The sequence below is a fragment of the Dipodomys ordii genome, unplaced genomic scaffold (genome assembly GCF_000151885.1).
Source record: "Dipodomys ordii isolate 6190 unplaced genomic scaffold, Dord_2.0 Scaffold102, whole genome shotgun sequence".
NCBI lineage: Eukaryota > Metazoa > Chordata > Mammalia > Rodentia > Heteromyidae > Dipodomys > Dipodomys ordii.
In genome coordinates, this window is record NW_012267318.1 from 6,024,045 (window position 1) to 6,038,783 (window position 14,739).

At 36.2% G+C, this 14,739-nt stretch overlaps 1 protein-coding gene across 5 annotated transcripts in view; it reads left to right on the forward strand.

Annotated features, from left to right (window-relative positions):
• Pds5b (PDS5 cohesin associated factor B) overlaps positions 1-14,739 on the forward strand; it is a 112,975-nt gene that overhangs the window by 53,476 nt on the left and 44,760 nt on the right. For all 5 annotated transcript variants that reach the window (XM_013027308.1, XM_013027306.1, XM_013027311.1 and 2 more), the window contains exons 17-18: positions 2,608-2,713; positions 4,050-4,210. In XM_013027308.1, coding sequence (XP_012882762.1) covers positions 2,608-2,713; positions 4,050-4,210 — 267 coding nt within the window. The remainder of the gene's footprint in view (positions 1-2,607; positions 2,714-4,049; positions 4,211-14,739) is intronic.

Sequence of the window (14,739 nt, forward strand, 5' to 3'; positions counted from 1 at the left end):
TGGACCTGGCAGTATTAAAATATATAATTCTTTTGCTGCATTTTTTTTTAAGCTTTTGCTATTAGGTAGTTCTACTTTTTTTTTTTTTTTTTTTTGCAGAGGTGGGCTGTCAGTCATGGGACTTGAACTCAGGGCTTAGGTTCTGTCCCTGAGCTTTTATGCTCAAGCCTAGCACTCTACCACTTGAGCCACAGCACCACTTCTGGTTTTTTTGGTGGTTAATTGGAGATAAGAGTGTCACAGACTTTTCTGCCTGGGCTGGCTTTGAACCATAATCCTTAGATCTCAGCCTCCTAAGTAGCTAGGATTACTGGTTTGAGCCACCAATGCTTGGCTTCTGCTTTTTATATTTAAGTAGATAATGTGTTCGGACTTTCTTTTAGTGCCAGGTAGACAAATAGATACAACCTTTTTTTTTTTTTAAGTACACATGATAGTTGTTTTGACCTTATTGAAACTGATTGATTCCCATTTGAGATGTTCCCTTGACCCTTACTAGGGTTTCTCTTTATTTTTGTTTTCTGAGGTTTTTCTGTATTCTTATCTCATAGAGGGAGTTCTATTGTCTTTCCTAAATTTTATTGCTTGTTTATTAATACTTTAGTTCTTCCTGATTTCTTAACAAGTGACCTGTAGATTCTGTGCATTTTAACTTTTTATTCCAACTTAATATTTAACCTGTTAATAAGTTTTTCCTGTTTTTTGAATAGTTTTGTTGATACAGAAAAGCACTATTGGTTTTTGAATCTTTTACTGGTGTTACCTCACTAAATTCTTAACTATTTCAAAAATAATTATCAGGAGACTTGATATTTCAGATTGATAATTTTCAGACCTTTTTTAAAAATTTTTTTTTGGTTCTGATTTCTCTTCTGCTCAATTGTATTTTAGAATTCCTTTTCCTAGTTATCTCAGCTAAGGAATTCCATTTCTTATCATGGACTTCTTCGTTGTCCTTTCTTGTCTATGATAATAATTTATCTACTTGTTTTTGGCTTTCTTTAACTAGACTGAAAGCTTCATAGTCTTAGTCTTGGAAGAAAATACAAAGGGAACTTTGTATATATGCTATTGAATTTGTTTGCAGTTGCTTGAAAAGATTAACTTACAAGTTTTTATTTGAAATAGTTGAAGCTTTGAAAATAGTGAAAATTAATTTAGGGAAAATGATAAGAAAAGAAGAGGAAAACCCCTTGGAAATACACTTTAAAGTTATTTTTAGTGGTACCTTGGATTTAAACTCAGAGTCTTGTGCTCTACTATTTGAACCATACACCCAGCCCCTATTTGCTTTAGTTATTTTTCAGATAAGGTCTCCTATAAGGTCTCTCCAGGTAGTCTGGATTTCACTTCTCCTATTTCCTGTTCATGTATAGTGGATGATGAGCATACCCCACCTTGCCCAGATTTTTATTGGTTAAGATGGGGGTCTCATGAACTTTTTGCTTGAGTTGGCCTTGACTATAATCTCCCTGATCTCTTGTCTCCCATGTAGCTAGGTTTAGAGGCCACTGCCCCACAAGGGTCTTGAGGTTTGATCCTCCTACTCACACCTTCCTAGTGCTATGGTTACTGGCATGAGCCACTATATCTGGCAAAAATAAACATTTAAAGGGAAGAACATTTTAAGGAAGACAAATGCATTTGATAATTAGCAAAAGAACAAAAAGAATCAATGTGAATGATAATTGTTAGTGCATTACAAATATATACCTTAAGGACACTTGAGCCTGCTTTTAGAAGAAAGCTTGAAAACACACAGTTTCCCTTTTGGTGTCATGTATATTTGTTTATCTGAATTGGGGAAGGAAAGGGGAACAACAAAATGGTGAGACAAAGGACAAAGGGTGAACTGATGCAACAGCAATACTCACAAGAAAGTATGTTGGAAATGAACTTTACAACTTGGGGGGTGGGAGGGAGGGAAAGTGTGAGAAAATGAGGGAGGGAGTAACGATGTTTGACAAGAAATGTACTCATTATCTTATGTATGTAACAGTAACCCCTCTGTACATCACTTTGACATTAAAATTAAATTAGTCAAAACACCCAGTTTCCTTTTTGTTCTCCCATTCTTTTTTCTAATGTATTTTGTTAAGTTTTACTTGTGATGGTTACCTAGATGTTGTTGTTAGGCTTTTTAGTAGCAGTCTTGTGGTTTCTGGCTTCTAAAGCTGTACACACAAGCTGTGTCTGACACACAGCAATATTTGGTAAATAATTTGAAAATGCTTCATCTTGTTTTTTTTCTTTATCTCAGTATATAATCTGTATTAGTGGTAATAATGTTGAATTTTAGTTAATTAAAAATACATTTATTTGTATGGCATTAGGCCCTTTGTGGAAAGGCTTAATATAAATAGTGTCAGTGCAGCGCAAAGTAAATAACATTCTGATATTATATGAGTGGGTAAGGGAAAGTAACACTCCTTTGAGAAGAAGTAGCTCAAATTCTTTTACTGTGGTTAGTTGTGAAACAAAAATCTTGGGAAGCAGCTATATGAAATTTGAATGTGATGTGTGTATATAGTATTGAGTAGTGTTTTCTCAGATATTGGTAATAAATGACAGCTTAGCATGACAGTTTTATTTTTTGTCATACTTTAGTGCTCTTATTAAGCAAGTGAATAAATCAATAGATGGAACAGCAGATGATGAAGATGAGGGTGTTCCAACTGACCAAGCTATTAGGGCAGGTCTGGAACTGCTTAAGGTACGTACCTGTTTAAAATGAACTCCTGGCTGGGAAGGTGGCTCAGTGGTAGAGCGCTTGCCTTGCATGCCTGAGGCCCTCAGCACCACATAAGCAGAATAAGCCGGAAGTGGCTCTGTGGCTCAAGTGGTAGAGTGCTACCCTTGAGCTGAAGAGCTGAGGGACAGAGCCCAGGCCCAGAGTTCAGGCCCCATAGCCAACCCCCCCCCCCAAAAAAAAAATAAAATGAAGTCCTAATTAAGTAACACTGAAATATAGTTTTTATTGTTTGTTCTTAAGTTTCTATAACCTAAGGTAAACTTTCTCAGTTGCTTTAGGTAATTTAAAAATTGTGCATTTATTCAAACTTTTAAGCTGAATGTTTTCAGGATAATTCAACCATCTAACATTATTAATTCAGACATTAAAGCATTTTCATTGAGCAAATTGGAATGCAAATACTAAAACTGTATTTTAGTATTTGTTTTGTTAGATAACATGTTTTTTACCTGTTCTCATTATAAAAATAGTTTATTACCGACAACTTAAATTATAAACAAACTGTTCATAAGTTCTGTTTTATATAGTTGAAATCAGAAGGAATATTTAATTTTCTGTCCTTAATTAAATTATAAACATCCTTCTTAGTCCATTCTACATTAGTGCTTTAATAGTTTGATAAAACAGTGGGTTCTAGCTGTCATTTTCACTCACTTTGCTCTTGAATACTTTATCCCTGCTCCATCCATGCTAGAAATTACAATATTCTGGAGAAGACTAAATTCATACATATAAATTCTTAGCACAGTGCCCGGCTTGCAGTAAAAATAACACTTGAAAAATCTGGGTAGTGATAGAAATTAGACGTAGGGCCTCAGTGTTTATTCTCATAGATGCTAGGATGTACTTATTGATTTTCCTTTTCAGTCTCATGAGTTTTCCACATTGTTGCCGCATTGATTTGGTTATTATTACAACCTCTTTTACTACTTGGTACCTCTCCCTGATTTACTTTTTTCTTAAAAAATGTTCTTAGCTACTTTCTTCCAGTTATTTTATCTAGAAAAATAACAAGAGTTTGTAAAATACGCTATTAAATTTGTTTTCTCTTACTCCTAATCCCTGCTCCCCAAGGGTGGGCAACCTTAAACAGTAATCAGAATGTAAATTACATTGATTAGAATTATATCAACAGGATTTCTGTTTATATTTTAGGGTAATTTAAATTTTTTTTTTTTTGCTGGTAGTTTCTTATTAGTGTAATCATTTTGATTTTGACTTGTAGTTTTCTTAGTATGTAGTATCTAGGTATATTGTAAAGATGAAAGCTTTATATTTTTGTGTACTCCTTTTATAGGTACTCTCATTTACACATCCTATCTCATTTCATTCTGCTGAAACGTTTGAATCACTTCTGGCTTGTCTGAAAATGGATGATGAAAAAGTAGCAGAAGCTGCCCTACAGATTTTCAAGAACACAGGCAGCAAAATTGAAGAAGATTTCCCACACATCAGATCGTAAGTTTACTCTGATAAATATTTCAGATATACTGTTTCTTTTCTGATGGTAACCTTTGAAGTTTTGAGGAAGTAAGTTATCTTACTTCAGGAGAACAATATCTGTTCACTGTCATGTGAAGAAACTTCTATTGGTGTTTTTGAAAGTTGATGAAAATAGAAGATAAATATGGCAAATCTTCCTACAGCATTAGTTTTGCTTATAGATTTTGATGAAAGCAATTTTATAATGAAACTGTACTTGGATTCTATTTCATAGAATGGATAATTCACATCAGTTCAAGTGTAGTGAGGGATTTTATTGGGACTATTCACAGTAGTCTCTAGTTTCCTCTGCAATTGATTAAGGATTTTGGATGGGACAATTTTTTTTTTTTTTCTAATCAGTCTAGGGGCTTGAACTATGGGCCTGGACGCTGTCCCTGAGCTCTTCAGCTCAAAGCAAGCGCTCTACTACTTGAACCACAGTGCCACTTGTGGTTTTCTGGTGGTTAATTGGAGATAAGAGTCTCACTTGACTTTCCTTTCTGGGTTCTGAACCATGATTCTCAGATTGCAGCCTCCTGGGTAGCTAGGATAACAGGTGTGAGCCATTAATGCCCAGTGGGACAAATTTTTTGAGATGCTGAGCTTTAATTGATACAGGGAAATAGAAAAGTGTGGTGTTCAAGTATTTCTAATAATTTGAAATCGGGCTGCTACTCCAGGGCTCTATAATATTGGGTGATCATTGTTCAAGATTCTATAATAGAATCTCTATAAGGAATAGTCTTTGTTCCTATTACTATTTTTCTATATCCATCTTTGTTTTTGTAGGAAAGATCTGATGGTAGTTATATTGCTATAGTCATACAGTTTCAACTCATCAGTTCTAGGTTAGCCACTAGTATACTAGTTGTGATCGAGGAAACATGTTTATTATGAAATTGTGACTGACTTCCTCAGAAAGAGACTGGGCTCAGGTAGCTCTAACAGAGGTATGATTTTAGTTACTCCTTTTTGTGCAAGTGACCTTAATCATCTGAAGAAACTGTTGATAGAACAATAGCAACATTTATACGGTCATCTTCAAGAGTAAGAGTCTTTATTGTTTGAGATCAATTTTAATTTTTTACATGAGTTCAGAAAGTTTCCCTATGGAATAGTGCTGTGGCTCTCCTAAATCAGGTCAGAGATGAAAGTTTGGTTATGTACAAACAAACTGTATATGTTTACCATTTACTTGATGTTTACCCTAAAATCAGGTTATTTCAAACTTTCTAACAATTTTGTGAAATGCAGCTCTTAAATAACCTCTTAAAATCAGAAATCTGATTTTCAGAGAGGCAAATGTTTCTTGATCAAATAGGAAGCAGCAGAGCCATGATCTAGATTTTTTGACTTGAGTACCTATGGAGCTCCCTCCCACCCTTCCTTTTTCAGTTTATTTTTAATTTTTGTAAGTTAAAAAAAATTGTTTTTGAAATAGCATACATTAGCTGTGCGTCTGTGGCTCACGCCTGTAATCCTAGCTTCTCAGGAGGCTGAGATCTGCGGATCATGGTTCAAAGCCAGCCTGGGCAGGAAAGTACATGAGACTCTTATCTCCAGTTAATCACCAGAAAAGTGGTAGTGGCCCTGTGGCTTAGTGGTAGAGTGATAGCCTTGAGCTGAAGAACTCAGGGACACCTTGCCCAGGCCCAAAGTTCAAGCCCCACGACCAGCAACAACAAAAAGAAATAGCATACATTTGTTATTTACCTTATTCCTCATTCCTCCTCTCCCCTTTTCCCAGTTTTCAAACATTGTTTGGTGTGTTTTATATTGTTGTTTTCATGTATATATGTAACATAATTCAATCCTCATCACCTGTCAATATCCTCTCCTTTCCTCCTCCTTTCTCATGATGATCCTCACAGATAGTTCCCCTTTTACATTAGTACCCACTACCACTACTGTTATAATTACCATGTTCATTTTAGCTCTATTGTACATAAATGAGTGAGAACATGATATTTGACTTTTTGGGCTTTTTTATAGGTCTTGGGTCAAAGCAAAGATCAGATGGCTATAGTTATGTTATTTCTGGGTCTTCTGTTTCATTTGTCTTCAGGTCTGTTTTTATGCCAATAACAGTTTTTGTAACTGATCTGTAGTTATGTTGGTCCTTTGCTTAAGATTGTGTTGGTTATTTGGGATCTTTTGATTGCATATGAATTTTAGGATTTATTTATTTTTGTGAAAAACAGCCTTGGAATTTTTGGTGTGCATTAAATTGAATCTGTAGATTGTTTTCAGTAGAATGGTCATTTAACAGCATTGATTCTGCTAATACATGAACTTGGAGAGGTCTTTTCATCTGATGCACCCACTTTTTTTTATTCAAGGGCTTACAGTTTTTACTGTAAAAACATTTTGCCTCCTTAGATAAGTTTATACCTTATGATTTTGTTTTTCTGGTACTTTTGTGAGTAGAATCGTTTTGAGTTCTTTGTCAGATTATTAGTTATTGGTATATAGGAAAGCTACAGGATTTGCTATAATTTTATAGCTTTGCTGCACTGCTAGAAGTATTTATTAGCTCAGTTTTGAGGAGGAAGTGGAAAGTACTAGGATTTGAACTCAGGTCCTCACACATGTTAGGGGGGCACTTTTGCCAGTTAACCATACCTCCCGCCATGTTTTTGCTCATTATTTCTGAGATAGGGTCTTGCCTTCCTCCTTAGGTGGTTCATAGGCTGAGATCGGTCTCTGTTAGTCTTTTGTTATAACATGCCACTGGACTCAGGTCTAGCTTGAGAAGGCATCTTGTGAACTAGAATTGTGATTCTTTGAATCTCAACCTCCCAAGTAATTAACTCTCAAGGAATCAACTGTTCCTGGATCAGTTGGTATAATCTTCATAGAGTCATGAAATTCAAGAATAGGAGTAATTTGATTTCTTCTTTCCCTATTTGGGTCCTTTTTATTTCTTCCTCCTTTATTGTGCTGGCTAAGAATTCTGGTACTATATAAGAGTGGAGAGAATACTCTTGTCTTGTTCTTAACTTTAGAGGAAATGATTTGTTTTTCTCTTTATAGTATGATTTGGCCATATGTGTGCGCGCACGCGCACACACACACACACACAGACACACACACACACACACACACACACACAGAGTCTTTATAATGTTAGAATATATTCCTTCTCCAGAATTTTTTCAGTTTTTATAAAAGTGTGTGTTGACTTTGTCAAAGGCCTTTTTTATATCATTAACATGACCATGTGATTTTTTTTTGTTCTTGATTCTTTTCATATGATGTATCACATTTATTGATATATTTATGTTGAACCGTCCTTACATCCCTGAAATGAAACCAGTTTGATCATAATATATGATATTTCTAATGTGTTAGTGAATTCAGTTTGTTAGTATTTTATTGGGAGTTTTTATATCTATGTTTTTTTAAAAGGGAATTGTCTAAGAATCTTTTTTTTGTGTGTGTGTGGTTTTAGAGTAAGTATAATAGTTTCTTAGATTGAGTTTGGTGTTTCCATTATATTTCTTAGAAAAATTTGAAAAGTATTAGTGTTAATTCATACTAACAGTTTGGTAAAATAGTTCAGCCAATCCGGTGGGCTTTTCTTCTTCCTGTGAATTTGAGCTTTTCTTACATGATAGACTATTATTTATTACTGTTCAGTCTCATTACTTGGTTATAAGTCTATTTAAGTGGTTTATATCTTCTTGGTTCAATTTTAGCAGGTCAGTTGCATTGAGAAATGTATCCCTTTCTTCCAGATTTTCTAGTCAATTATTTGACTATATATAGTTTTGAAAATAATCTCTTACAATCTTTTTCATGTTGTTGGTATAGTGTGATAGCCTAAATTTTATTAATTTGGACTTGTTTTCTCCTCTCATAAATTAGATTTTCTAAGAGGTTATCAATATTATCTTTTTGAAGAATTGACTTGATTTTATTGATTTTTTTGTACAGTATTTTTAATCTCAAATTCATTAACTTCTTAATCTGTATTATTTCTTTCCATCTTTTGGGTTTGGCTTGTTCTTATTTTAATTTACAATATGTGTTTAGGCTATTTACTTGAAATCTCTGTGGGGTTTTTTTTTTGTCTTTAAAAAAAATAACAAATCCTTATATCTATAATATACCTCTTAATACTGCCTTTGTTATATCACAAAGATTCTGGTAGTTTAGATTTTCATTTTCATTTTCTTTTTTGGGGGGGTCTGGTCATGGGCGTGAACTCTGGGCCTGGCCGCTGTCCCTCAGCTCTTCAGCTCGAGGCTAGCACTCTACCACTTGAGCCACAGTGCAACTTCTGGCTTTTTTTCTTTTTGGTTATGTGGTGCTGGGGAATCGAACCCAGGGTCTCAGGCATGCAAGGCAAGTGCTCTACCACTGAGCCACCTTCCCAGCCCCAATATTTTCATTTTCCTTAGGTTTTAGAACATTCTGAGTTCTCCTTTATTTCTTCATTGATCCTCTGATTGAACAAAATGTTCAGTCTCTATGTGTAGCCTGTGATTTCTTTTGCTGTTTACTCCTAGTTTTATTCTACTTTAGTTAGATAAGATATAGGGCCTTGGAGCTGGGAAGGTGGCTCACTGGTAGAGCGCTTGCCTTGCATGCATGAGGCCCTGGGTTTGATTCTTCAGCACCACATAAGCAAAAATAAAAAAGCCAGAAGTGGCGCTGTGGCTCAAGTGGTAGAGCGCTAGCCTTGAGCTGAAGAGCTGAGGGACAGTGCCCAGGCCCAGAGTTCAGGCACCATGACTGGCAAAAAAAAAAAAAAAGATATAGGACCTTATTTCAATATTATTTTACTATATTTACTAAGTCTTGCCTTATGTTTTAAAATGTGATTTGTTTTGTAGAAATTTACAAGGGCTGCTGACTGAATTATTTATATGTATATGCCAGTTTATTCTATTTGGTATGTTTTGTTATTTAATTCTAATGTTGTTGTTGTTGAGAGTGTGTTGACATTTGGAGGTGTTATGCTGCTTTTTTTTCATTTTTCTTTTGTTCCTGTGTTCAGATTTATACACCTGAGGTCAATTTATTTGTTTTTAATTTGAACCAGCTGTAGTTCTCCATTTGACGTGTTAAGGTGTTCATGCAGGTGGGTATGGTTAGTGGGAAAGTTGAGGCGTACTTTCTTCCCATTAGACTGGGCCCAGCCCTCGTTCCTAGTTCCTCGTATTTGGTGAGTGTTATATATTGGTAGAGGGTGGAACTGGTCAAGTGTTGTGGTTTTAACCTCTGCAAAGCCTCCTGTCCTCCCCCCCCCCCTTTTTTGTAACTGGAAGCTTCTGCCAGTTGCTTTAAAATCTAGATGGTTTGCTTCACAGGTATTCCTATTTGTGTCCCTTATGACAGCAGAACACTACCTACCCACAGGATGTTTCTCTAATGAACCTGATAATGAAGGGAACAAATAGTTCCTTAGTTCAACATAGCTGGTTCAGATGCACTGTCTGTGGGGTTCAGTTCTATGATTTCTTGCCTAGTAGTTCCTTACCCATGGAAAGAGACTTTGGGGGTATCATATGAGTTACAAGAACTGTGTTTGGAGCTCTCACTCATGACTGGCAGCAAGCAAGCCCCCAAGCCACCAGACAGTACCCGTCAGCTACAGGCTTTTGCTGTTTGTGCAGTGACCAGAAACTGTGACTTAATTTAGTGAGGGACTCTTTTAGTGTCACCTACCTCCAGAGCTTTCACTGCTTGAGCTCCTGATGATTTAATTTCTGTTTTCCTTGGTCTAAGCCCTCACTCTCCATTCTTTTGGATATCTGAATTGTTCTTGGTTTTCCAGCCCCAGTCGTGTAGCTTCTCCAAACCTTCCTAGTTGCTGGTCTCTTGCAAGCAGATAATATCTGATCACTCTGTATATAATCTGAGCTGTGGCGAGTAGATGCTCACTTCTTTGTTTTCTGAAAATGCCCAAAGGTGATTGGGCTGCTCTCACTGGACAGATTGGATGTGGAGATTCTGTAGCTTTGGAACACTTGGTTGAAACAGTTAAGGCAGTGTGATCCCCAGTGAATCACACTGTGGAACAGGAGGCCCTCTCCAAGATACAGGGAGTGAGCTGTGGTCTTACTGTGCCCTGTTACACTGGAAAAGTCACTGCCCTGCCATATGCTCATTCTGGGAGTTAAGACTTGTGAGAGGTGTGAATTTGTCCCACAGCTAGGACTATCCATCTATGGTTGAGACTGCCAGACTTACATTATGGTAGAAGCTTTGGCCTCCCTTCCCTTCTACAGTCTGGGAGAACAGGAGGTAGAACTTTTCCTACTTTTCTCTGTCATCTTTCTATTTTGTCACAGTTTCTACCTATCTTATTCTTCTCTTTTAGATCTTAGTATTTCTCCTCACTTTAGCTCTTCTGCCTATAGTCTCTTTTGTTACCCAGACTGTTCTCATTAACAGAGCCCAATGAAGAAAGCTACTGCTATGCCATGTGAACCCATATTCCAATTGTCTTTTTATTAGAGCTTTGAACAAATTTATTTCACTTTACTTGCTGGTAGCTCACATTATTTCATCCCTGATTATCACTTCTGGTATCCTTAATATTTTAAAGAAACTATTTCATGTATTTGTTTGAGGAATAAGAGAGCAAGATTGAAATATTAGAATAGTATAGGCAATTTTAAAGCATGCTGCTTTAAAGGGAACTGAAGTACCTAAAATTATTTGATCCGTATGTTGAATATATTTCAAATGTCTGTCATGAGGAGAATTAACTGAACTAGTATTGAATACCTACTGTATATACACACTGTTCTTAAGCAATTCACAGTATGTACCTCCTATGACTAAAATATAGTCACCAATTTTTGTTTTAAGTTGGGTGAGTTGATTTTGAACAAAAACAACAAAACTGTGTGAATATTAAATTATCTCTCCTTGACTTATAAAAAAAAGAAAGAAAAATTTAGCTAATTAGGAGCTACACAAATTGGTTACAACTGTCATCAGACATGCTGTTTAGACTGAATTAAATACATAAGCAGTTTATACATATCCCCAAATTAGATGTGTGAGGCAATGTGAATTAGTATCTTATTATTTGCTAATTTACAGGGAGAAGTTAATAGTCCTTGAGAGAAATAAGGAAAATCTGATTTCAGCTGGAATAAGACTACAGGAGAAACTTGGATATTATTAGTTCATTCAGTTTATCATTTATTGTAGGACAGTGTTTTCCTTAGGAAAGAACAAAGCTTAAAAGTTAGACATAAAAGAGAAAACACTGAAGAATTATTATTATATTCACTTTTTTTTTTTTTTGGTCCATTGTGGGGCTTAAACTCTGGGCCTGGGCGTTGTCCTTCAGTTCTTCAGCTCAAGGCTAGTGCTCTACCACTTCAGCCACAGCGCCACTCCAGCCTTTTCTGTTTATGTGCTGCTGAGGACTCGAACCCAGGGCCTCATGCATGCAAAGCAAGCACTCTACCACTGAGCCACCTTCCCAGCCCCTATATTCACTTTTTTGTAGTACTTAAATTTGAACTCAGGGCTTTTGAGTTTTCTAGGCTCTGCCACTTGAATGTAGCCCCTGCCCTTTTTTGCTTTAGTTCTGAAGAAAGATCTCACATTATGCTTTGGCTGGATTTGATTGTATCCTCCATAGTTTTTCTGACTCTGGGAGAGCAGATCTACACCACTGTGCCCATATTTATTTTGTTTTAATTGTTGAAAGGAGTTCTTGTAAATTTCTTGCCTGGTTGGCATGTAACAGTGGTCCTCCTGATTGCTGTGTCCTGAGAAGGTAGAATTACAGGCATGAGCCACCACGCCTAGCTGAAGGAAATGCTTTATTTTTGACTTTTTAGGAAGAGAAAAAATTATGTGCTAACCTACTTAACAAAATGATGATGAACCATGGGGTTCCATTGTGATTCATCTTATATATCAGGAGTCTGGCTCATCCTGAAGTAGGCTAAAGTGGGAAAAAACTCATAGGTACTCATAGGTAAAGTGGTAACACTTGTAAGGCTTTTTTACACAGAGGTAAGTTAAGACTACCTTTATTCCTAATTTTCTTCTTAGTTCTCCTTACCTGACTAAGCAATTGTAGCCTGAGTTGGGAACTTCAAAAGAATTGCTGACTATTTATCAATCAAGAGATACTGTACACATTTATAGCAGAGCCAGAGAGAATTTCCAAACTCATACCTCTGGCAAGCCTTAAACTCCTGTTTGAGGCTAGGAAGGAGGAAAAGGGGAAGGGAAGATGACACAGTTCCACTTTTTCCTGCATATGAAAGTATTTCATTTTAATTTATGGCTTTGTAACATTCCATGCATGTGCATGAGCTCTTCTTTCCCACAGCTCCCTTCTCCCTGCTGTGTGTGTGTCCATCACATCTTTTATCAATTCATCTATTTCATACTTTGGCTGATTCTATCACTTGACCGTTTTGAACAATGCTTCAGTAAACTTAGGTATTTAGTTATCTGTTTGGTATGTTGATTTACTGATTATGGTAATGTCATAGGAAGGTCTCCCTAATTTTTTAAGGAACCTCCATACCTATTTCCATAGTATTTGCACTAGTTTACATTCTCACCAACAGTATATGAGGGTTCCTTTTCAAGCATTCTCCTCTCCTCTTCCCTCCCCTCCCCGTGTGTGTGTATGTGTGTGTGTGGTGTGTGTGTGTGTGTGTGAATGTGTGTGTTTTGGTTCTGGGGCTTGCACTTGGGCCTGGGCACTGTCTCTGATCTTCCTTAGCCTAAGGCTAGCACTCTACCACTTGAGCTACAGCTCTACTTCTGGTTTTTTGTTGGTGTTGTTGTTTTGTTTTGTTATTTTAACTGGAGATAAGAGTCTCACAGACTTTCCTGTCCTGGCTGGCTTTGAACTATGATCTCAGATCTCAGTTTCCTGAATAGCTAGGATTATAGTTGTGAGCCACTTGGCACCTAGCTTTCTTTGTTTTCTTAATGGTTGCCTTTCAGACTGGAATGATACAGAACAGTGTGGTTTTGAGTATACATTTCATTTATTGCTAAAGATGTTGAATCTTTCTTTTTGTATTTCTCCTGAGAACTGTGTACAATTTGCTTGCGCATTCATTGCTTGATCATTTATGTTCTTTTCTGTTTAATATTTTGTGCTATTAGTATATCCTTCCTCTGTTTTGATATCTGGCAAAGATTTTTTCCTCCCTTCTGTGGTTTGTCTCTTGGTTCTGAGTTTATTCTTTCCTCTGTTTCCTTGTTGTTATTTCCTCTTTCCCCTGTGGTTAGGATTTCTTTAAGTACAATTTGCAGTATACATTTAGTAGTCAGAAATTCCTTTAATCTGTTTCTCATTGAAGGTTTTTATTTCTCAATTACAAAGCATAGTTCACAGGATATACTAGTCTAAGCTGGCAGTTGTTTTCTTCCAGGGTTGATTTATGTTCTTTTATTACCTATTTTCATTTAGTTTTTGTCAAGAAATCTGTTATATTAATCAGCTTTGCAATTGTACATTGCTAGTCTGTTTTATAGCTTTTAATATTCTTTATTCTGTAAATTTAGTGTTTAAACTGTAATGTCCTTTCTCTTAGGTTATTGATGGTGTTCTGTAAGTCTCCTTCCCACAGATGTATCAAGATTGGGGAAACTTCCTGCTATTTTGTGTGTGTGTGTGTGTGTGTGTGTGTGTGTGCGTGTGTGCGTGCGTGTGTGTGTGTGTGCGTGCGCATGTGTGCGTGCATGAATAAAAAAATTAAGTAGTTATACATTCTTTTTGTTCTTTTATTCCCATAGTTCATAGTTTTTGTCTTTTGAGAGTCTCTGAGGTCTTTTTTTAAAAAATAAGGTTTTTATTGTGAAAATACTATACAGAGGGGTTACAATCACATGAGCAAGGTAATGAGTACATTTCTTATCAAGCATTGTTGCCTCCTTTGTTTTTCCCTTACCATCCCTTCCCTCCCATTTTGGCAGCATGTATACTAAAATCTGAGGTCTTTTAAGTTCCTTTAGTATCTTCAGTGTCTTCAATCTACTTTTAGTTTATTCTTTTCTATTTGCTAGTGTTGTGATTGAGGATCTCTTTTTTTAATTTGGGCTTTTACGCTCTTAATTTTCAGGATTTCAAATTGTTTATTTAGTGCCAGCCCTCGATCTTTAACACTCAACTTTTTCTCTCATGCCTAGTACTCCACCACCCAAGTTCCATTTTCAGTTCATATTTTTACTAGCTGATTGCAGATAAGAGTCTCACAGAGCTGTCTGGGCTTGCTGAGAGCCACAGACCCCAGTCTCCTGGGTAAATAGGATGATAGACACCCACAATTTGATTTTTTTTTTAAAGATTTCTGTATCATTAATGAATTCTTCTTTCATACCATTTTCTTCCTACTTTATTTTATTCAATTATTTGAACTCTGTAGTTGTTTTGGCTTTCCTAGTTATTTCTGTTCTCTTGGAATTTGCTCAGGTATTTAAATATCATGTTGTTTTTTTTTTTTAATTTTGTGACCATTTTTGTCACTGTTTTATTGAGCTTGTTATTTGGCCTTTCTTCC